Source organism: Heteronotia binoei, chromosome 21, assembly GCF_032191835.1.
Source record: "Heteronotia binoei isolate CCM8104 ecotype False Entrance Well chromosome 21, APGP_CSIRO_Hbin_v1, whole genome shotgun sequence".
Lineage (NCBI taxonomy): Eukaryota > Metazoa > Chordata > Lepidosauria > Squamata > Gekkonidae > Heteronotia > Heteronotia binoei.
The window spans coordinates 80579566-80602809 of NC_083243.1; the positions used below are offsets into that span (position 1 = coordinate 80579566).

At 39.3% G+C, this 23244-nt stretch overlaps 1 protein-coding gene across 1 annotated transcript in view; it reads left to right on the forward strand.

Annotated features, from left to right (window-relative positions):
* LOC132590003 (MAX gene-associated protein-like) overlaps positions 1-22792 on the forward strand; it is a 94937-nt gene extending 72145 nt beyond the window's left edge. Inside the window, exons 19-26 of the mRNA XM_060262821.1 lie at positions 5831-5955; positions 10981-11029; positions 11927-12109; positions 13409-13520; positions 13800-14042; positions 17613-17789; positions 18409-18561; positions 19225-22792. Of these exons, the coding sequence (XP_060118804.1) occupies positions 5831-5955; positions 10981-11029; positions 11927-12109; positions 13409-13520; positions 13800-14042; positions 17613-17789; positions 18409-18561; positions 19225-20468 (2286 nt within the window). The 3' untranslated portion in view covers positions 20469-22792. The remainder of the gene's footprint in view (positions 1-5830; positions 5956-10980; positions 11030-11926; positions 12110-13408; positions 13521-13799; positions 14043-17612; positions 17790-18408; positions 18562-19224) is intronic.
* The last annotated feature ends 452 nt before the right edge of the window (positions 22793-23244 follow it).

Consider the following 23244-nt stretch of genomic DNA (forward strand, 5'->3'; position numbering starts at 1 on the left):
CTTCCTCAAGTCAGTTAGTAAATACATCAGAGCAGATTGTATGTAGTCAGAGAATCTTATAGGGCAGGTGGTTGTACAGATAGGCGGGGTCCTTTGCATCCTGGCTTCTACTTTTACTATCCCACATAGGAAGTGACTGCAGAGTATTTGCAACCATATTGTCCTGCTGTGCCTACATGAAGTTGTTTCTCCCTGGGAGCTCTTTCAGAGAGATATTTTGGATCCAGTCAGTTATGGACTGAACCCAGTTATGAACTGAACATACTGGGTTCTGGGAGTTCACTGTCATAGCTCAGGCACTATGTTAATTAGTTGGGCCTTCAAGTGGTTTGTCAAACATTAAAAGGTTTATTCTGTATTCATGGAAAATGAGGTCTGATCTGAAAAGTCAGTATTTCAGCAAAAGCACATGTAAACAGACAAGGAAAGATAAGATCCAAGTAACTGTTTCTTTAGAAAATTTGTTTACCAGGAAGTACATATCTTACCATCAGAATGATCCATTGTGATCTGTGGTTTCTGGTTATTGCTACCCCCCTTTCTTTGAAAATTGGGGCAGAGAAGGCCAGTTAGTTTGCTTGTTCTTTAGCTAAGAAGAGTTTACTTTCAGTTCTTGTCAAATGAGTCTCCAAGGACATCTAAAAGTCTTCCCAGTCTTTTACTGTCTTCTGACAAGCTGAACGGCACAATCTAGAGTTTCCTGATTATAACAAAGAAGAATTGAACACTTCCTCAAAAGTTTCAGCCTACTGCACCTATCAACCTATTAAGAGTAAATGTGGTGCAAAGGCAAGGCAGTAATTTTTTTCATTGTATAACTTTATAGGACTTTTGACCTTTGTTTGTGTAGCTTTAGAGCACAAATAGCTAAAATGGCAACAGGTAATCCAGGTGACCAAACTTGCTTAACACAAGAATAATAAATGCCAGATGTTTAAGGGAAGGAAGGAAAGAAGATAGATTGTGAGAGGGAGAGGTGGAAAGAAAGCAACTTTAAATGTGTTCTCCCAGCTGGCTTGGCTTGGAGAACTGATTTAAAGAGACAAATGCCTTCTCCATGCCAGCCAATGGGGCAGTGGGGGCTTCAAGAGCCATACAATATGTGTGAAAGAATCACATGTGGCTCCTGAACTACAGTTTGGCCACCCCTGCTCTAAACTTTCAGTGCTTCCCACATCAAGAAGTGCTAAAAATCCACTAATAGCTTTCAGGTTCCCTTCTTAGGACTTAAAATACTAAATGTCCTTGCTAGATAAGTTTTTAAGCTTAAGAAGTGTTCCTTATAAGTTCATTATAATTAGAGATGTAAAATTTCCAGAAATTTTGAAGCCTTGGGGCAAAAAAAAAATTCTTCTGGGGGGAAAAAAACCAGAAAACTTGTGGAAAATGAAATATGCCATACCATACCAAACCTTTAATGGCATAATAGATTCAGATAAAAATACACAGAATATAAAAATTTAAACATTGGAGATAAAATCAAAATAAAACCGAGCTTACAGATGCATTCAAACATGGTCAGAATTAAATTTAAGGATGTCAGCCAGAAATTTTGCCACAGCCTCACTAACCACCCCCTCAGTATCACTCAATAAATAATAACAGGGTGGCAGAATAGACAAATCTGGAGAAAAAGAAAGCTTGCCAAATAAATCTTTACGGACGTTATGGTATAAAGAACAATTAAGCAATATATGCTGGATTGAGTCAGGGGTATTTGCTCCACAGGAGCAAAGTCTGTCGGCTAAAGGGACTTGCTGATATCTCCCTTGTAAAACTTTGGAGGGAAACGCGTTTAGTCTAGCCAACATAAATGCCCTGTGATGACTTGGAGTGGTTAGGTCTGATAGATAATTGGGCATTTTGCCACAAAAAGCATAAAGACCTAAGGAAGCTGGAGAGCAAATATAAGGGTCAGTTGGCCGTAATTTCGTTTCCTCCGATTCCCATAGTCTCAGTTTAATACATCTGAAGATATATGACTCATCAGCGGTAGAAAAATCATCTGCCTCTAACCCCAATTGATTGAGTTTAGACAGAAGCACTGCTGTCCAGGATGAAATATATGGGTCTCTTTTCATACAATCAAGAAGGCTGTTGGGATCTGTTCTAAAATGAATTTTGAGCCAGAATTTAAACACTGCAATCCAGGCTTTTGTCTCCACCAAAGACTGACCCACTTCAGAGCAGAGAGCAAAGGGAAATGCGAAGTAAAGTTAGGAACCTATTATCATATATGGTGGACCTGTAGTGTGTCCAGTAGGTATTGGAAAAATATTCATAAAATGTTGGTAGACATTCTTAAGGTTAATTTTTCTTTTAAGCCGGAATTTATGTTATTATCGTTGGTTAGAGGGACGGTTCCACGTGAGGATGAATTTATCTCAGTATATATAATAACAGTGGCTAGAATACTATTTGCACAAAAATGGAAATCCAAAACGCTTCCAAAGAGGGAAGAAATAATTCAAAAAATAGTACAGGTGGCCGAAATGGATATATTAGCTAATATTATTAAAGGTAATTCGAAGGAGGAAGCAAAAAAAGATGGGGAAAAGTATATGCATGGTTGGAAAAGAATTGAATTGAAATTGTTAATGATAACTGTTTCAATATTATTTATATTGTGATTGTATCAAAGAGAAAGGAAAGATATTAACTATCGATTCGGGACTTTAATACCACAGTATCACCCCACTCGGGATGTATGTTGTTTGTTATAGGATAAGGATAATCCTATTGAGAGTATATAATTTTGTGTGTTTATCTGCTAATGTAAATTATTTGGTTGTGTTTGTATTAATTGAAGGATGTAATAAAATAATAGAAATTGAAAAAAAAAAAAAAAGAGCAGCGAGCAAAGTAGGACACACATTTTGGCAAACCAAGAATTTGTCTAAAGAATGAGGCTTGAATGCCCTCCACTTTCCTGGTAAAAGCTGAGATCCAAATAGGGATACCATAGAGGATTTGGGCAAGCGTTTTGGCTTTGAACACTTTAATAGCTGCTGGAACTAATTGGTTGCCCCTTGCAAAGAAAAACTGTTTAATTTGAGCAGCTGAACATTTAGCCAAGTTGACGGTGTTGTTACGATGTGAAACCCAGCTTAACTTGTGGTTAAAAGTGATCCCCAAGTATTTAAAATTTTTTGTTTGCTCGATTGTTGAATTGCCAATAAACCATCTCTGTGGGCGCCAGCAGTTTGAAAAGACAACTACTTTAGATTTGGTGTAATTGATAGTAAGTGAATTACAATTACAGTAGTCATAAAAGGCATTCAAATACCTTTGCAGGCCCACTCTTGTACAAGAGAGGATGGTAGTGTCATCGGCATAAAGTAATAAGGGGACCGCTCGGCCTGCAAGTTTAGGCGGATGACCATTGACAGGGTTCAAAAATTGTGCCAGGTCAGTTAAAAATAGATTTAAAAGATGCGGGGCCAGCATGCTTGTTTAACCCCGTTTAACACTGGGATTTTACTAGTCAAGTCACCGCTAGAAGAAAATTTCACTTGGCAAAAGGTATTAGAATGAAGTTTCCTCAAGAGAAACAGCAGACGAGGGTCCATTCCCAGGTGACCTAGCTTGATCCATAGTTGGGCTCTATCTATTGAATCAAAAGCACCCTTCAAATCGATGAAGGCAGCGTATAATTTTTTTGACCCGGTATGCATATATTTTTCAGCAAGGAAGGCCAGAGTGCAGCAGTGATCCATAGCAGATTTGCCTTTGGAGAAACCAATCTGTTCAGGACCTATGATGTTGCCTAGGCGCATCCAGTCAGTTAATCGGAGTTCTAAATGTTTTGCATACAGTTTGCCCACTATAGATAATAAACTAATGGGGCGGAAATTTTCTGGTAACTCCAACCCCCCCTTTTTGTATATTGGAATAATTATAGAGTCAAGCCAAGAGTCAGGGATGGAGCCATGCAGATCGATAAAAGAGAACAATTTTGCAAGGGGCAAGAGCCACCAATCGGCAAACTTTGTGAATACCTCAGCGGGAAGGCCATCAGGGCCAGGTGCTTTACCCGCTTTTAAATCCTTCAATAACTCACTGATTTCCTCTAGAGTTACTGGAGGCCAGACCGGCATATCAGTAACTGAGAGGTTTGCTAAGATAGGAGGGGATACACATGGAGCAGCAAAAATGTTAGAGAAGTAATCAACCCATGTTTGCTCAGAGATATTTGGGTCAGTAACAGAATTGTTTTTTAGATTACCTGAAATGATTCTCCAGAAAGCCTTATTATCGTTAGATTTTATCGAGTGGTAAAGTTGGTCCCATTTATTCTGAAAGAAAACTTTCTTTTTGGATGTAGTAAGCTCCAGGTAGGCTGTCTTGTAAGCAATGTAGGCATTAATTTTTGATTGGTCTTTGGAGTGACAAGCCTCTTTAAAATGAGCTCTCAGTTCTTGTTTCCAAACTAAACAATCTGTATCGAACCAGCTGGAGAAACTAGACCTAGACACGATCACAGGTTTAGCTTTGGCACTACAATAATCAATTAATAATGAGAATCCAGAAAGGACTGAATGAAATATGCAACACTTCCTTTCCTATCAAACCTAAACTAATGTTACTGCTTTAATAACATAAAATACATCATGCACAACTTAATTAACATATAAAATTGTAATATCTATATACCTACTTCTCAGTGTGACCCTATTTGTGGATCAGGACCATTGACCCAAAAGAGATATTTCTCCAAATTTGGGTGACTGAAGTTTTATGAAAAAACTGAAATCCTTTATGTGTGTGTGTGTGTGTGTGTGTGTGCATATATGTGAGAGGTAATTCCTTCAAAAGTAATATAACATCCCCAAAAGTAAAATAGTAAGTGCAAAGAACACACCTACCTTCAGCAGTCATCAGAGAAGACCAGGAACTGTGCTGGGTCCAGTGGCAGCAGTGGTCGAAGCCGCACTGGGCCTGGCAGCAGTACAGCCCAGGAGCCATCCTGGTTCGGTGAGAAAGAGGGGAGAGGGTACTTCCCCCCACAACGTCTTGTATAACGTTTATGGAATATAAAAGTTATAAATGTCTTTGTTTTATTTAAGCAAAATTGCAGATATACACAGTATTTGAGAGAAAACTGCAAGTTGATGCACCCTATGCTATCTTAGCACGTGTATTTTCACTATCTGGTTTTTCACTATCAGGTTAGTGAGAGTTCAGTTCTCTGCGAAATGTTCAGAGTTTTTATCTGAGGCTTTGGTGCAGTTTCTGCCCCACTCACTTTTGATCTTTTCGTTCCTCCAGCAAGGTATGGCAATAAGCTATTTTTTATCCAGTTGTGGGTAAAAATATATATGGCATAATGGTTAGAGCAAGAAGTGAAAAGGGCAACTACACGTCAGAAAAACAACAGAAGATATGCATTTAAGAGCTGTATATGTCTACACTGCATGCATACATTGTCTTTAAAAGCATTTAATTCATTCTCAAATAAAAGATATTTCATAGGAGGTTTTTTGACTGCTCTCCAAAATGGGGTGGGAAGGGATTTTTCTAAATTTTTCTGTTTTTTTTCCAGGCCTTCACATCTTTAGTTATAATGTACAGGACACAAATGTAGTCTGTGACAGTGTGTGTGCATGCACATAAGAGAAAAACGGAAACTGCAGCACATAATTCAAGAATGGTTTTTATTTGCTATAATAGAAGATAAATTGCTGACAATTGTGTCACAGTCTTCTTGATTCTATAGATTTTTGTGGTGCTTTCTCATTCTTTAATGTTTTAGTTTAAATTTGATATTAACGGATTATATTGAAGCTTCTCTATCTGCATAATCTTCAATGTGTTTATTACTCTGTTGCAGAATGAAAGTGAATCTAGTGAAGGCGAGGATAATGTGGACATTGAGACAGTGGAAGAACTTTCAGAGAAAATTAATATTGCTCGCCTAAAAGCTTCTGCTGCACATGCCCTCTTGTCCAAGCAACTGTAAGCATATATGCATTTAATAGCACCAGGTGGGGGGGTTATATTACATACTTTGGTTTTGTTTGTTCAGAAAATTTATATCCTGGTCCTCAAAAAAGATGGTTTTTGGAGCACCTATTTTTACCATCCTTTTTTTGAGCTCCTATTTTTACCATCATTTTGACAGTTTGTTAACTGAAAATACTGCAAAACTCTAATTGTACAGAAGATTATTTTGACGCATAGGGGTATTACAGTAACTTGGGAATCAAGCAGAATGGCTTTCATGTAGATCTGAAGTTTGCTGATTATTTTTCTCCTATGGTAATTTTAAGAGCCTTCTTTTGTTTATTTTAAAACATTTTTATTACACATTTTTACTGAAAAGTTATTGGTAGCTTATATAAAAGTAAAAATAAAACTGTTGCAAAATCATAGCATTAGAAACAGTCATTCAGAAAGCTGTGTCACTACAATCATGTGCACAAAGCAGAGCAGCATTATCAAAATGATAAAACTGGTCAAAAGGAAAACAAAATAGATTAAGAAGAAGAATTGCAGATTTATACCCTCCCCTTGAGACTCAGAGTGGTTTACAATCTCCTATATCTTCTCCCCCCACAACAGACACCCTGTGAGGCGGGTGGGGCTGAGAGGGCTCTCACAGCAGCTGCCCTTTCTAGGACAACCTCTGCCAGAGCTAATGGCTAACCCAAGGCCATTCCAGCAGGTGCAAGTGGAGGAGTGGGGAATCAAACCTGGTTCTTCCAGATAAGAATCCATGCACTTAATCACTACACCAAACTGGTTAAAATGGCCAAGATCAACTATCTACAGTGCTGATTTATAAATTCCTTGGAAGATAAGGTTTTTATATAGTACCTAAAACCTTATAAATGTGGTTTAAGGTAAATAGCTGTGAGGAGGCATTTCCAAAGGGTAACAAGCCATAACAGAAAGGCCTGGATTCTAGCTATTAACCTCATATTCACCTCACAGTAGAATAGTGAAGAAACACAGAAGAAGCTTTCTAAAGACAATGTTAACTATGTCTTGTAAGTACTGGGGGTGTAGGAAGATGACCGTTTAATATGATCAGATTAGGTCACATCAGATTGGATCAGAAAAATTCCCTAATTTACTTAAAATAACTCCAGTTGTAACCATTGCATTAATAATAACAATTTATGCTTGAGTTAGTGAGATCATAGGTTTATTGCTGTGCAGAAAAGGAGGGGTCTAGCTTAGTGGTAGAGCATCTCCTTGGACTGAACAAGGTCCTAAATTCAATCTCCAACATTTCACTTAAAAGAATCAGGTCGCAGAATTGTGAAAGAGCTCCACTGGAGGCTCTGGAGAGCTGCTGCCAATATTGTATCCCCTTGAAAGGCATCCAAGGCAGTGTGCACAAGAAGTATACCATAAGATGTATACACTTAGCTATATACAATATAAAACAGAACACACACAGATCAAAAGTAGTAAATGTTGCGCAGATCAAAAGTAGTAAATATTACCATCCAGGTATGGACACAAACAGGATACTAGAACAAAGTTTGTGTCCAATGACACTTTTAAGATCCATGAAGTTTAATTCTGGGTATAAGCTTTCAGGTGCATGCACATTTTTTCAGATACATTGAAAAAGATTTTCTCAAGCCTTGCAAGTCTGAATATAGCAGAAAAAGGGCAGGTCCCATAAAAATACAGCAAATTACATAATTTCTAAAACAACTAACTCAGACATAAAACCAAACAAACCAATTGACTAATTAAAAATTCAGATGGCAACCATTTCAAAAATGTAGAAAGAGGGTCTGGGGGGTTAGTTGCCAGGAAGAGGACTAGTTAGAGTCGAGATGCATAAGTAACTGGGTGATAAGTATAGTTGAGACTGGATTAAAGCAGTTGGTAAGGCTTGTGAATGGCAGCAAATTAGCAGACAAATAAAAGAGTTAATAAACAGATGTGAGAATTGAGTCCAGCAAAGGTCAATCCTGGGCATAAGGAAGCACTGAGATTTAGTATGTGTAGATGCACATCTCTTCATATATATTGAAACATTTCCTCAATCATTTATTTATTTCATTAGGCTTCTAGCCCTCCCTCCCCCATGCAGCAGGCTCAGGGCAGCTATAACAGCATTAAAAACATACAAAAATGTAAAATAGAATATAACCATAAAACAGTTACAAAACAGTAACATAAATAATAAAAACCCTGCGTGCTGGCACTTTCTGTTTCTGTTTCAGTTTATTTCAATTTATATCCCACCCTTCCCACCGAAGTGGCTCAGGGCGGCTCACAACATATAAGATCTAACATAAATTTTAGATTTAAAATACATCAAGTTACAGCAGTTAAAACAGTAAAATAATAAAACATATAAAACAAGCGATCGATCAGAATACTACACTACAACCTTCTATAGAGTTTCCAATGCCAGTTAGTTATAGGCCAGCTGGAAGAGGGCTGTCTTACAGGCCCTGCAGAACTGGCCAAGGTTCCGCAGGGCCCTCACCTCTTCCGGCAGCTGGTTCCACCAGTAAGGAGCTGTTACAGAATAGGCCCTGTCCCTGGTGGATTTCAGATGGGCCTCCTTTGGCTCGGGGATAACAAGCAGATTTTGGGAGCCCGATCTCAGTACTCTCTGGGGAACATGTGGGGAGAGACGGTCCCTAAGATAGGGCAGGTTCTAGGCCATATAGGGCTTTAAAGGTAATAACCAGCACCTTGTACAATACAAGAACTCGTGGGCATTCGATGAAATTGCTGAGCAGAAAGGTTAAAACGGATAAAAGGAAGTACTTCTTCACCCAAAGGGTGATTAACATGTGGAATTCACTGCCACAGGAGGTGGTGGCGGCCACAAGTATAGCCACCTTCAAGAGGGTTTAGATAAAAATATGGAGCACAGGTCCATTAGTGGCTATTAGCCACAGTGTATGTGTGTATATAAAGTTTTTTGCCACTGTGTGACACAGAGTGTTGGACTTGATGGGCCGTTGGCCTGATCCAACATGGCTTCTCTTATGTTCTTATGTTATGTTCTTGTACCGGACTCGGTATATTATTGGCAGCCAGTGCAGACCCCGGAGCCCCGGCCGAATGTGCTCCCATCTTGGGAGCCCTAATAACAGCCAGGCAGCGGCATTCTGCACTAACTGCAACTTCTGGGTTCAACACAGGGGCAACCCCATGTAGAGGGCATTACAGTAGTCCAACCTCGAGGTTAATAGATGTGAGAAAGTTAATAGATGTGAGAACTATGTTTGAGTTCAGTGGCACCTTTAAGAGACTTACAACCTCTACTGGTCTCTCTCGCTCTCTCTCTCCCTCTCCACCCCCCCCCCCCCAAACAGGCTCTTTCACAAGTACTGGAGGCAAACCTTTTCTCACACACACACACACACACCGATCTCAAATAATTCCTCACCCACAATAATACAACATATAATTTGAACATGGACACTGGCAGTAAACCTGGATACCAACTTTGCTGTAATGTACACCCAGACAACACAATCACTAGCTCTAACAACATCAATTATACTATCTCAAGTGTATTCACTTGCTCATCTTGCAACATTGTATATGCCATTAAATGCCAACTGTGCCCCTCGTGGCAACTGTCTCCCCCATCTATATGCAAGGCTTGAGGAAATCTATTTTACTGTATCTAAAGTGTGCATGCACCTGAAAGCTTATACTCAGAATTAAACTTTGTTGGTCTTAAAGGTGCCACTGGACTTGAACTTTTTTCTATTGCTTCAGACCAATATGACTACCCACCTGAATCTAAGCCAGAAAAGCTATGAAAAACCATCTTAATTAACACAGCCTTTTCTAAGGAACAGACAGAGATGATATCCTCTGTATGTCATTTGGAAGATCATTCCAGATGGATGCTGCCATCTCTGACAAAGCCTGCAGTGGAACTGCTAAACATTTTACTGTCCTAATGGAAAGCACAGCAAGCTAACATTGCTGAGAAGCTGTGTGTAAAAATAATATCACCATTAACTAAACTTCACTCCTGTATCAACAGTCAGTCAGCATAATCCTAAGCAAGTCTGCTCAGAATCCTACTCAAGTATATTCAGTGGGGTTTACTCCCAGGAAAACATTGTTAGGATTCCACTATAAGAATAAGAGGAGGAGGAGATTGGATTTCTACCCTGCCCTTCACTTGGAGTCTCAGAGCAGTTTACAATCTCCTTCCCTTCCTCTCCCCACATCAGGCACCCTGTGAGATAGGTGGGACTATGAGAGCTCTCAGAGAACCACTCCTGAGAGAACAGCTCTGCTGAGAACTGTGGCTGACCCAAGATCACCCAGCAGGTGCATGTTGAGGAGTGGGGAATCAAACCCAATTCTCCCAGATTAGTCCATACACTGAACTGCTACACCAAACAGACTTGAATAGGTCTTTAACCAGTTGGCTTGCAAGAATAGGCTTGAATTCCTGGCTTGTTTCTTTGTCTTGCAAATTTGCTGTTGGAATACCTAAATACATGCTATAATCAGAGCCGGCTCTACCACTAGGCAAACTAGGCGATTGCTTAGGGCGGCCTTCTGGGGGTGCCAAATTGGGCACCCCCATTGTGACTCGGTGATGTTACCAGTGCAGGGGGACACCAGAAGTTAGCCTTGCCTAGGGTGCCAGACAGTCTAGCGCCGGCCCTGGTTATAATCAAGACTTTGTAGGGAAAAATAGATTTTTCTCCTTTTTATCTGGCAAGGTAATCTTTCAAGTTTTATTACAGAATATGAGTCTTTGATTAGGTATTCTTGAAACAAATGGCAGAAAATGTCACATTGATTAACGAGAAAGCTTGGACTTCTTTGAGAGATCTGAGGCTTTCAGAAAAAATGAATTTGTGTTGAATGGATGGGTTAATTTTTTTCCCATTTCAGTGGCCAGTGACTGGGATTTGTTACATTGTAGATCTTTATTCATTTTTTAATTGCATATTTTATTAACTGTTTGGTTGTCAGGGTAGAAATCCACATAATTAAGATAAAACTGAGGGTTTTTTTCTCCAGGCATATTGTTCATGACCATTCAAGCAAGGCAGTGACAAAGACTCCTAAGGTAGATACATATTTATTTCCTCTTTCTATGGTGATTGTTGCCAATTCAAAGATGTACTAATTTGTTGTTAGGTAGAGAAACATTGGAGAAGTAGATGAAATAATGGGCACCACCAAACACCACTGGCTTGTAGCAAGATCTCCTTGTAGTTTTAAATGACAGGATGTTATTGCTTCCTGACAGCCAATAATGTGGAATACAGATGGGCAGACGTAAAGAACAAAAGTAAATCTGACTAAATGTTACAACAAGATGGAAAATAACTCAGCACAGGATTTCCAGTCAGTGGCATCCCCACACTTAGAGTTGTATCTTGCTCTGCATTAAGATAACAGGCAGGCAGCACACAACACAAGGCATCAAGAGAGATAATAACAGCACTGGAAAGGAGCTGGAAAGTTCTATTAATTTGGCTATTGTATATAATCCGGTTTGCACTCTTAACATGCCAGTTTGCACTTTTAACATGCCAGTAACATGCGTGTTAACTAAGCAGTTAACATGGCAATGGTACTCTGTTGCCTGCTGTCTGGTTTAGTACGCAAAATCTCACTGAACCCAGGTGGATTGTATTTGTATTAAACAGCTACTATTGTACATTTTGGATTTGATTGTTCTAACCATTGTTCTAAGGATATGGTACATTTTATTATCTAAATTTGGTTGTAACTCCCAATTAAGAATATCAGCCTGGTTCCTTTATTTTCTCGTTCTGCACCTCTGAAATAGGGCACCTCTTATATTACCACCTTTAAATGTTTGTTCAGTTTAACTGTAAACTCTGGAACTATGAGTATACCTAGGTTTATAGGAGAATTTAACATCTGATTATACAAATACCTGTGTGTGCTGTATGCTTTATTTTAAACTGTTGACTAAAGGTTTTTTAATTGATAGCAACCTGAGCTCTCAAGCAAAAAGCCAAAAAATGAAGAAGAAGCCTTTGCTAATTATCGCCAAACTCACACAGCAAATGAGCGTCGCCGTCGAAAGGAAATGAGGGGACTCTTTGAAAAACTGGAGGCAACTTTGGGATTGCACATGGTCCCCAAAGTTTCCAAGTGCTTCATCCTCAAACAAGTAAGTATTTTATAGCATAGCAGCTCTTATAAGCAAAAGAAGCAGTAGAAAAGAGCAAGAGTCCAGTTGTACCCTAAAGACTAAAAAAAAATAGGATAGTGAGCTTTTGTGTGTCACTGCTCGCTTCTTCAGATACAGCTAGAATGTGAGTCCATTTGTCTTATATATTGGAAAGTGGAGTGATTTTAGATGCAGAATGACATTCGCAGGTGAATGACAATAGCAGGCATGATTGGATTAGGTGTGATATGCAGAGGGGTAGTAGGCAGGGAGAAACCTGCATTGATGATGAGATGGGAAACCTAGGTCTAGATTCAGGTGGATGCATTGCATTGAGCTGCATTTCAGCAGTTTCTCTTTCTAATCTCCCTGTGAAATTCCTCTGTAAGAGAACCTCTATTCTTAGGTTAGTAACAGTGTCCTGGAAATTAAAGATGTTTTTTAACCCACTGATTTTTGGATGGTTTTTGAACAGCAGACACTGCTTTAGAAGCATCCCTTCATTGCCTGATAGAAAAGGATGAATGTCTCCTCTAAAATGGTAGTTCACAACAGTGATTTTCATTCATTACTTGTAGTAAAAATAATTACAATTTTTCAAGAAGTCTGCTGTGTTAGTGTTCTTAATTGATCTGACCAATGAAGTGACTAGCAAGGTAATTTTAAGCAGATTATTTTTGTTTGTTTTTTGCTGCCAGGTCACAGCCAAGTTAAGGTTACCCTGTACAGTTTTCAAGGCAAGAGATGTTCAGAGGTGGATTGCCATCATCTGCCTGTATAGTGACCCTGGTACTGTTTGATGGTTTCCCATCCAAATACTGACCAAGGCTGACCCTGCTTAGCTGCCAGGATCTGTCAAGATCAGGCTAGCCTGGACTACCCAGTTCAGGGCTAAGCAGAGTTACATCTTCCTAAACCCATTTAATTCAAGAGACTTAAAGAGTGTAACTTTGGATAGGATTGTACTGTGAATATTAAAGCTCTGCTGTACTATGCTTTGTAAGCTAAAGTAGAGATGTACGTAACAAAACTGGTGAAGAGCATTTGAGATACCTGATCTGTTCCTCCCTCAATCAGAAAGTAGGAATGAGAGTGTACCTGATCTAGTCTAGTCTTGTAGCAATTTCAGTAAAACCAACTGCAGGTTCATTTTTACACTCAGTGATTTCCATGTATTTGATTGTTTTTATTCTGGCTGCAGATTGATGCCCTAAAATACTTGGGTTCCAAAGAGCATTTCGAAAAAGGTTGTCTTGTATATATAACTGGAATTTAAAAGTGACTCATTGGTTCTTTCAGGCTTTTGAAGAGATTCAGGGCCTTACAGATCAGGCGGATAAACTGATAGGACAAAAGAATTTGCTGATTCGGAAGCAGGAAGCCCTGATTCGTAAAGTGTCTTCACTCTCAGGTGAGATGGCATTGAGAAGAGGGAGCAGTAAAACGGACAGCTGTTTCCCAGCATTTGTGAATGTACAAAATAGGATTTATGTAGAAGTGTTGGGGATAATAACAGGCTTAACTTTTTTTGGATGCATTTGAACTTGGACCTCTAAGGTGGTGAGGAGAGGCTATGATGTGCTATGAAATAATGCATTTTGGCTAACCTATAAGCTTTTTTGGTTCCTTAGGGCTGTAGAAGTATGTGAATTAAGAGGAAAAGTCTTACTATTATTCTTTTTTTCTGTAGGCAAAACACAGGAGGTGGTCTTGAAGAAGCTAGAGTATATTTATGCCAAACAGAAAGCTGTAGAAGCACAAAAGAAGCAACAGCAGGAAGCAGAGCCTGCAAAGACTGCTGAACCAGCAGCGATGGCTCAGTCTTCTGCAGAAACCAGTTCCTCTTCTCTTTTTAGAGAGATGAAACAAATGTCTGTGTCCAGCAAGCGTACAAAACCATTGATACTTGCTAGAAAAAGAAGTGATGCCCCAGGTAGGTTGGAGTGGGAAAACCAAGGACACTGGTCATTCTTGAAAACATTGTATCTATATAAGAGAATTCCAAGTACAGTTTCATCATTCATATTTTTACTTATTTGCCTTGTAGTCTGCCTCAAGGCAGATTGCACAGAGTACATCAATACAATCAACAGGATGGGATGTTCAGTAAACAATGCAGTAGGATTTGGATTATAGAAATTTGGAGCCAACCATAAATATGCAAACAGAACTGAAGCAAAGTATAAGTATTAACATGACATGTTAAACAGTGCAAAAATTAAAGAATGAAAAAGACAGAGTGAACTATATACAGTAGTATAGACCACAATTCACTAAAGGCCTTGCAGAACATCCTGCTCAGATGAGCGAAGGGGTCATGGTAGGGTGTAGAGGGAGAAGTGGTCCTGCAGATATGAGGGACCAAGGCCATGAAGGGCTTTGTATCTTGAGAGTTAATACCTTCAGATTAATCCCACTAACTGATAGGCAGCTAATGGAGTAACTGCAAAATGGGAGTAATATGCATGCACCATCTGACTCCTGATAATAGAGCCACAGCATTCTGTTGCAACTGGAGTCTCCAAAATCATTTTTGAGGGGAAACCAATGTAAAGCCCGTTACAGTAGTCTAGTCTCATTGTTACAGTGACATGGATCCAGATGGCCAGATTGTCCATATTAAGGTAAACTACCATCTTCCAAGCTAGGAAGAAGGCTTTTTTTGCAGCTGCATTAACTTGCTTCTCCAGCAGCAGTGTTGAATCCAGTATAATCCCAGGCTCTTAACTGAGTTTGCAGGGGTTAACTGAACCTCATCAAAAGTGGGGAGCATGATGTTCTTCAAGATCACTGCCATCTCAGCCAGAACTACCTCTGGGTTTAGTTTCAATTTGGTCACTTTTAGTCATTTAACTGTGGCAGCTAGGCAGTAATTCAGCACCTCTGCTTTATCACAAGGGGATTTGGATAAGGGTATATAGAGCTGGATATCATCAGCATATTGATGACAGCCAACTCAAAAAATTATGAGTGGTTTGGCCTAAATGTTTTACGTAGAGATGGAAAAGCATGAAGGGATAGGACTGCATCCTCTGAAACTTCACAGGATAGGACCCACATGGATGAAAACTGATCTCCCAGCAGCAACCCTTTGAGTCCAATCTGTGAGGAATGGTTTGAACCAATACAACCAACATCTCATATATACTTCTGTTTCCAAGCATCTCAACAAGATGGCATGGACCACTGCTGCATTAAAAGCCAAACACTTAATTCCTTGAAAAATCTGAGCATCGGAAAACATTTATCACACAAAATTCTACTGTAGCTTCACCCAAATAATAATTTTATGTCAAGCCATGTAATCGTAATATTTTCCCCAGAATTTTCTTTTTAGTGCCCTTCATTAAACTGTTAGACTTGTTTCATAAGAAAACAGTTTACCATCCTTGCATAGCAAGAGGTTGATCAGTGTAGCTGATAGTGAGATGCAGTGCTCCTTAAAAGCGAAATACTGAAAACGCAATCACAGACGATTCTTATGAGAAGAAAAAATGGAAAAAGCCTAAAGAAGCCGAAGTGGCTCCATAAACAGCTCTCTAAAGACTTGAGAAATAAAAAAGACTCTTTTAGGAATTGGAAGGAGGGCCTTATAACCAAGGATGAGTATAAACAAGTCACCAGTGCTTGTAGAGAAAAGGATAGGAAAGCTAAAACTCAGTATGAGTTTAGGCTGGCCAAAGATGCAAAAAACAACAAAAAAGGGTTCTTATGTTCAGAGAAAGAAAAAGAGCAAGGACATGGTAGGCCCATTGCGAGGGCAAGAAAGTGAAATTGTAACAGGTAATGAAGAGAGGGCAGAACTGCTGAATTTCCTACGTTTTCCTTAGTCCTCTCTTCTGAGGGAAATGGTGCTCAACATGGCAAAAACAAACATATAAGGAGGGTATGAAGTTCCAACCTAGGATCAGCATAGGGGTAGTACATAAACACCTAGTTTCTTTAAATGAAACAAAGTCCTCAGGGCCAGATGAATTGCATCCAAGGGTTCTAAAAGAGCTTGCCGATGTAATTTCTGAGCCTCTGGCTATTATTTTTGAGAATTCTTGGAGAACAGGAGAGGTGCCGGAAGATTGGAGGCTTACGAATGTTGTCCCCATCTTCAAGAAGGGGAAAAAAGACGATCCGGGTAACTACCGACCCGTCAGCTTGATGTCTATACCTGGAAAAGTTTTAGAACAAATCAAACAGTCGGTCCTGGAACATTTAGAAAGAATGGATGTGATTACTAAGAGCCAGCATGGGTTTCTCAAGAACAAGTCATGTCAGACTAACCTGATAACTTTTTTTGAGAAAGTGACTACCTTGCTGGATCAGGGGAATGCTGTAGACGTCGTTTATCTTGATTTCAGTAAGGCTTTTGATAAAGTTCCACATACTATCCTTGTTGACAAGTTGGTAAAATGTGGTTTGGATCCTGTTACCGTTAGGTGGATCTGTAACTGGTTGACGGATCGCACCCAAAGAGTGCTTGTGAATGATTCCTCATCCTCTTGGAGAGGAGTGACAAGTGGAGTTACTCAAGGATCTGTCCTGGGTCCTGTTCTGTTCAACATCTTGATCAATGATTTGGATGAAGGAATAAAGGGAATGCTTATTAAATTTGCAGATGATACTAAATTGGGAGGGGTTGCAAACACAGAAGACAGAAACAGGATACAGGATGACCTTGACAGACTGGAAAACTGGGCTAAAATCAATAAAATGAATTTTAACAGGGATAAATGTAAAGTTCTGCATTTAGATAGGAAAAATCCAATGCATGGTTATAGGATGGGGGAGACTTGTCTTAACAGTAGTATGTGCAAAAAGAATCTAAGGGTCTTCGTGGATCATACACTGAACATGAGTCAACAGTGTGATGCAGTGGCTAAAAAGGCAAATGCAATTTTGGGCTGTATCAACAGAAGTATTGTGTCCAGATCATGTGATGTGATGGTATCGCTTTACTCTGCTCTGGTAAGACCTCAGTTGGAGTATTGTGTTCAGTTTTGGGCACCACATTTTAAAACGGATATAGACAAGCTGGAACGTGTCCAAAGGAAAGGTTGAAGGAGCTGGGGATGTTTAGCCTGGAGAGGAGGCGGCTGAAAGGTGATATGATCACCATCTTCCAGTACTTGAAGGGCTGTCATATAGAGGATGGTGTGGAATTGTTTTCTGTGGCCCCGGAAGGTAGGACCAGAACCAATGGGTTGAAATTAAATCAAAAGAGTTTCCGGCTCAACATTAGGAAGAACTTCCTGACTGTTAGAGCGATTCCTCAGTGGAACAGGCTTCCTCGGGAGGTGGTGGGCTCTCCTTCCTTGGAGGTTTTTAAACAGAGGCTAGATGGCCATCTGACAGCAATGAAGATCCTGTGAATTTAGGGGGAAGTGTTTGTGAGTTTCCTGCATTGTGCAGGGGGTTGGATTAGATGACCCTAGAGGTCCCTTCCAACTCTATGATTCTATGTTCTTCTCCATTTAAACTTCAGCACTGTTATGTCTTGTCTTTTTTTAAGGGGAGACGACAACTCCTGTGACGCTGACAAATGCTAGTTTAGTAATGACTGCACAAGGTCAGGTCCTTTCATTCAAGAGTTCCCTGATGCCAGGACAGATTTCTGCCTTGCCTTCCACACTCTTGCAAGCTGAATTCAAATCAGAAGTTGACAGTAACAGTGGGCCAAATCAGCCAGGTGAGGCCACTTTGAATTTGAGCCTGTTTATAAAAGCTGACCGTTTTCATAAAACTAAAATTTTCCTTCTCAGTTACTCTAGTGCATTCTTCCTTATATTGTCTCCTCTGACTTTCAAACAGTATAGTTATGAAAAATATTTGTTCAGAAATTTTAAAATATTTTATTTGGGGGAGTATTTATGTGTGCACCTGGAAGTCATGGCAACCTCTGGTGACTGACCCCTACTGGGGATAGTCATGGAGGTGGCTGTATAAAGGCTGCTTCCCACTCCTGGTACTTGCCAAAGTCGGCCCTGCTTAACTTTCAAGACCTAACAAGACTGGGCTTGCCTGAGATATCCAGGTCAGGGCTATAAGTAAGAAAATTAAACATGTTTTTAAGATCTAGTCCTTAGACATGTAGGTAGTTGGTCTTTTTTTGACAAAACAATAAAAAAAAATACTCATACTAGTAAGTATGGCATATTTATGGCAAATTTATTAGTTACAAGTATAAAAACAAGATGAATGTTTCATTTGTTGCCCTGTGATAAAGTTTTTTTTATGGAGCTGTTCTACTTAGTTTTCTTTTCCTTGATACCATATCTAATAATACATTCACTGTTTCTATGGCTAAGGTACTGCTTCTGTGATGATTCAGTTGCCGGGATCAACAGTACCAGTTCAAGTGAAAGGCATCCTCCCTAACTCTACAGTTCCTATTACTTTATCTGCTGTGGCCAGTAGCTCCGCCTCTCCAGTTGTAGAAACAGCTCCAGAACTCACTCTAGGTAAGCTTAAATTACATGCAATAAGAAAATTGCAGATTGTTTACTGTCCAATATATAGTAACCATTGCCTTTCACTGCAGTATTTTGTTGCCCAGTGCAGTGTACCATGTGACTGTTTTCAGCCCTTAATGCTTGAGTTGCTTTGCAATTCATTTATTTGGGTTTTTATCAAAGATTTCAGGTTTTCACGGCTGGTAACATCATTAGGGTTTGTAGAATCTTTCGGGCTCAAGTGCCGTGTTCTACTGGAGAAAGTTTTCCTTCCAGACGTTTCGTTCTCAGCTGCGGAGAACATCCTCAGTGGCGTTGCAGCCGGAGCAGGTGCTCTGACCTTCTTGGCTGCTGTGCATTGAGTGGGGAGCCCACTACAAGATTCTACAAACCCTAATATTTGGGTTTTTAATTGAAAATATTTATATCCACTTTCATATTAGAAAGATCCTAAGGTGATTACTTCTGTAGCAACCACATTGCTAGAGTAGCTTAGAGTATTATGTGACAGTAATATAATGTGAATAATGTCTTATGTAAAGCTGCATGTGAATAATGAATTCACAGTGAATAATGTCTTATATTTGCATAACAACTTTAGAAGGAGGAAAACAATTTCCAGTTGGTCTTTCCAGTGGATTCTAATAGATTTTGCTTTATTTTGGCTTGCAGACAATGAAGACTCATTCTTGATGCCAAGGATAGTAAATGTGACATCACTAGCGACTGAAGAAGATAAACATTTAAATGTGGACGTAAATGAGAATCCACATATAGCCACAGATGCCAGTTCCCAGGCATCTGAGCCTTCCTTGCCAGTAGCACCTCAGGAAACAATAAATACTCAGTCTGTAGAGAAAGCTGAAGCTTCTTGTGGAAATGGCGGAGAGACTCCTGAAACAACAGAACACTTCCTTAGGAAAAAAGAAATTGTGTTCCCACAAATAGTCAATGTCTCCAGTTTAAAAGAATCACCAGAAACATTTGCAACAAAACTTTGCATTGAACAGTTGGCTCAAAGCCAGGCAGAAGAAAAACAGACTAACAGGGGAGAAGGCAGACAGCAGTCAAAGGATTCTTTGTTCCAAGAGCTGCAGGTTAAGGAAGCCAAAACTCTTGGGATAGAAATGGAATTACAAAAAGTAGCCTCTGCAATACAGGAAGCAGCACCAGATTCAAGTGACATAATGGACATAGAGGACAATGATGACACAGATGAAACTCTTACTTCACTTCTGAATGAAATTGCATTTCTTAACCAACAGCTGAATGATGATGCTTCAGAGGTATCAGAACTCCCCAACTCTCTAAGTTCTTGCTTTTCTCCAGGAGACATAGAGAGTCATAGAGAATCAGCTGCTGCGGATGGGTCTCCCTTTCAGTTTGGCCCATTGGGTGGGAGCTTCAAGGATTTCTCTATAGCTGGAGAAAGTAACAATTCTATAACTCCTCTCCTCCTCCACTTAGATGATGACGAATTACGTAATGTTAACAGAAACTCAAGAGAGCTTTCATCTGAGTCAGATGCTTTGAAAATCATGTTAAACTCTGAAGCAAAGCACTCAGATCCTAGCCTCTCAGCAGTAAGTGTTGGTGAAAGTGGAAAACATATGGAACCTTTGCCAGCAAAACCCACACATGTGTCACCTCCAGTACTACAGATGAAAACTAACCTAGAAGCTGGCAATACTGATGCATCGTGGAGACCCATGCCCAAATTGGCACCACTTGGGTTAAAAGCTGCAAACTTTTCATTGGAGTCAGAAGGGCAGAATACCAAGGTGATGCCTGTACTGGCACCTGTTGCTTCAAAAGCTTCATCCACTGAGATAAAAACTGCACGGCCAGTGACTAGTCCAAGTCAGGACAATAAAACAAGGCCCACACTAGCACCTGTGGCTACAAAATCAAAATAGTAATGCAGCTTTACATTCAAACACTGTTTACTTGTCAGAAACTTTCAAAGATGATTTGGGCAAATAATATGCTTCTGACATCTGGCTTTCTAAGTTAGATCACTGAAATGTGTATGTAGTTTGTCAGATGAGATGTTTCAGGCTTGGAAAACCCAGATGACAATAAATTAGGAGTACAAGCCCTGCCAAATAGGTAAAATATGAAGCTGCCCAATTTTCTGGGTATTTTTTTAGAGCTCTGTGAAATAGGGTGATGATTTTATGAAGAATATTAGATATTTTTAGTGCATTTTTTTCTGATTAAACAATGTAGAGCCCCCCCCCCCAATCATTTAACTGAACTATTGTCAATTTCAGAGTCATTCTTAAAAAGGCATGAAAGAAAAAAAAACATGCAGTTTTCAGGCAGTTACACAGGGAAAGTCTTTTAAATGCCTCTAAAATGCTTAGGATTTGTTTTAAAAACACTTCAGGGCTGTATATGGGTTGCATATAAATATTTTATCATGATGAATTGAGACGTCATATTAGGAGAAGCAGAAATTCATAAAGAAACTGAACGCAGTTGAACTACACATTTCTCCCCCTCCTCTTAACTGAAGAGTTGGAAACTCTTCACTTTTAAGCCAGTGACCATGAAAGGATTTCATGTTGTAAAGTGATTTATATTTTTGTACACAGCTTTTTTAATGTATGTATGTAACATAATGATTTTTTCTATCTACGAACAATGTAGATGGTGATTTCCAATGATTACTGTAAATAGCAGTTTTTGAGAAATTGTAAAGCATCTGGGTGCTCCCAAGTTAATCATTGTTGTGGAAATCGTATGAAATCTGAAAATTGCTACATTTTTCTTAATTGCATTAAGGAATGTAAATCACTGTTCTTGCTTATCCAAGCAGCAAGTGTAAAGGTTCCCATTCCCATGTTGTGGGAATATTTCCATGTTGTGGTTTGCTCATAGAAGGGTTCATCTTCTATCACTGGAGTTGATCCAGCTTGTGAGAAGCAGTCTTCTGCATGAGTGTGGAAAGTACATCAATTCTACTTGCTTGTTTTAGTGAAGCTTCATGCAGTATCCATTAAGTCCCTGCTTCTTTCTTCTCATATGTAGGTTGCTGTAACAGTGGTTAGACTGTTCCTTTTATTTGTAGTTTTACAATATGAAGGTTTAAAGAGTTTAAAGAGAATTTGTCATCACCTGAAAATCTGATTTGAAATAGTAGGATAATTAAAATTGTTTGGTAGCTTCTGTAGTCTTCCACTGTTGGATACTCTTTTGTCCTGTATTTAATCATTTTTCCCGTACACTGTCCTATGTTTGATGGTAATCATTCAGTGCCTTAGGATTTAGAAGGAAACCTAGCATCTAACATGCTTGGTTAAAATCTAATCCACTGCATCTATTTCAGTGATCAAATTCAAAAACGGAAGTTACTTTCTAAATATATAAGCCAATTGATACTGTGCATGCTGCAGATGGTTTGATTTGCTAGTTTTCTTCTGTGTGCAGTGGCAACAACACTATGCTAAGAAAGTCCAAAGGAATGCCACGCTATAATGGGTTTGTTCTTTCTGCATCTTCCCTCAGTCCTTCTTGGTTATCTTACTTGCTTCATTCCATTTATCTATGAAAACTACATGGTCCACCACCTGAAGTAGATGCCAAATCCATTTGAGAAAAACATCTTACCTTTTGAGAAATTGCTTGGCTGTTTTGAAGGAGCAGTCTCCATTATGATTTAACGTTGGACAGTGAAAATTTGGAGGAAATCTTCTGTTTAAGTAATCAAGTCTATTTTGCAGGGCTCTTCAAAATACTGAACTCTTTCTCCTAATTATTCTATGGTCAGATTTAATCCTGCATTTGAATGCTCACTCCCTGAGTTTTTAGCAAATGAATAAAAGTGCATCCCAAGATGCACAGTTATGCTGTTAGTTTAATTCAGAAATTATGTACATTTGCAAATAAGACACTGAACTTTAGAGATGGCAATTTGTAATCAAGAGATCAATTGAACCCCTTACAAAGAGCACATTTTCATTTAATCAAGATTCCTGGATTTTTAATGTATCTGTAAATAGGATAGAATGTTTTAAAGAATATAATGAAATGTCAGTTTTGATTTTACTATATACTCTTGCCATCATTTTCTGTATCCTGAAAAACTAATATTTTTATAGACATCTAACCACAAAGTTTATTTCAGTAATGTGGGACGGAGAACCTGTGTAATGACAACTGTCTTCTGCTAGAAGCTGACTCTGAAATATTTCTATGTGAGAAAATGTCATGTGGAATAAACCAGCTTTAGTAGTCCCAAGTAGAATCTCACCCTTTTTGTGTGTATTCTGTCTCTATTTAACTGGAGTCTTATCAGCTAAAAGGACAATATTACTAATTTCTGTGGGTAAAAATTTGGAGTGAAGTTTTATGTCCAGTGGGGGACACTGCAGACCTTCTACCACAAATAACCCACTAGCCTCAGCAGATTCTCCCAGGAGAGGTTTCCCCACCACCTCCCCTTTGCCAAACAGTTCGTGGATATGGCCCGTTGGGAAGTCCTGTGAGATGCAAATGGATTTTCTAATCAAGTAGCAGAAACCTAGTTCCATCCCATTGTAGAAACCAATAGACTGGGGAAAGGGGGGCTTTGTAGAAATGATTTCTTTTCTCCCTGAACATCACAAGAATGAGAGAAGAAACTATTTCTCCAAAATTAGACAGAAGGGATAACAACTTTTGAAAAATTTGGGCAGGCTATGATTGACA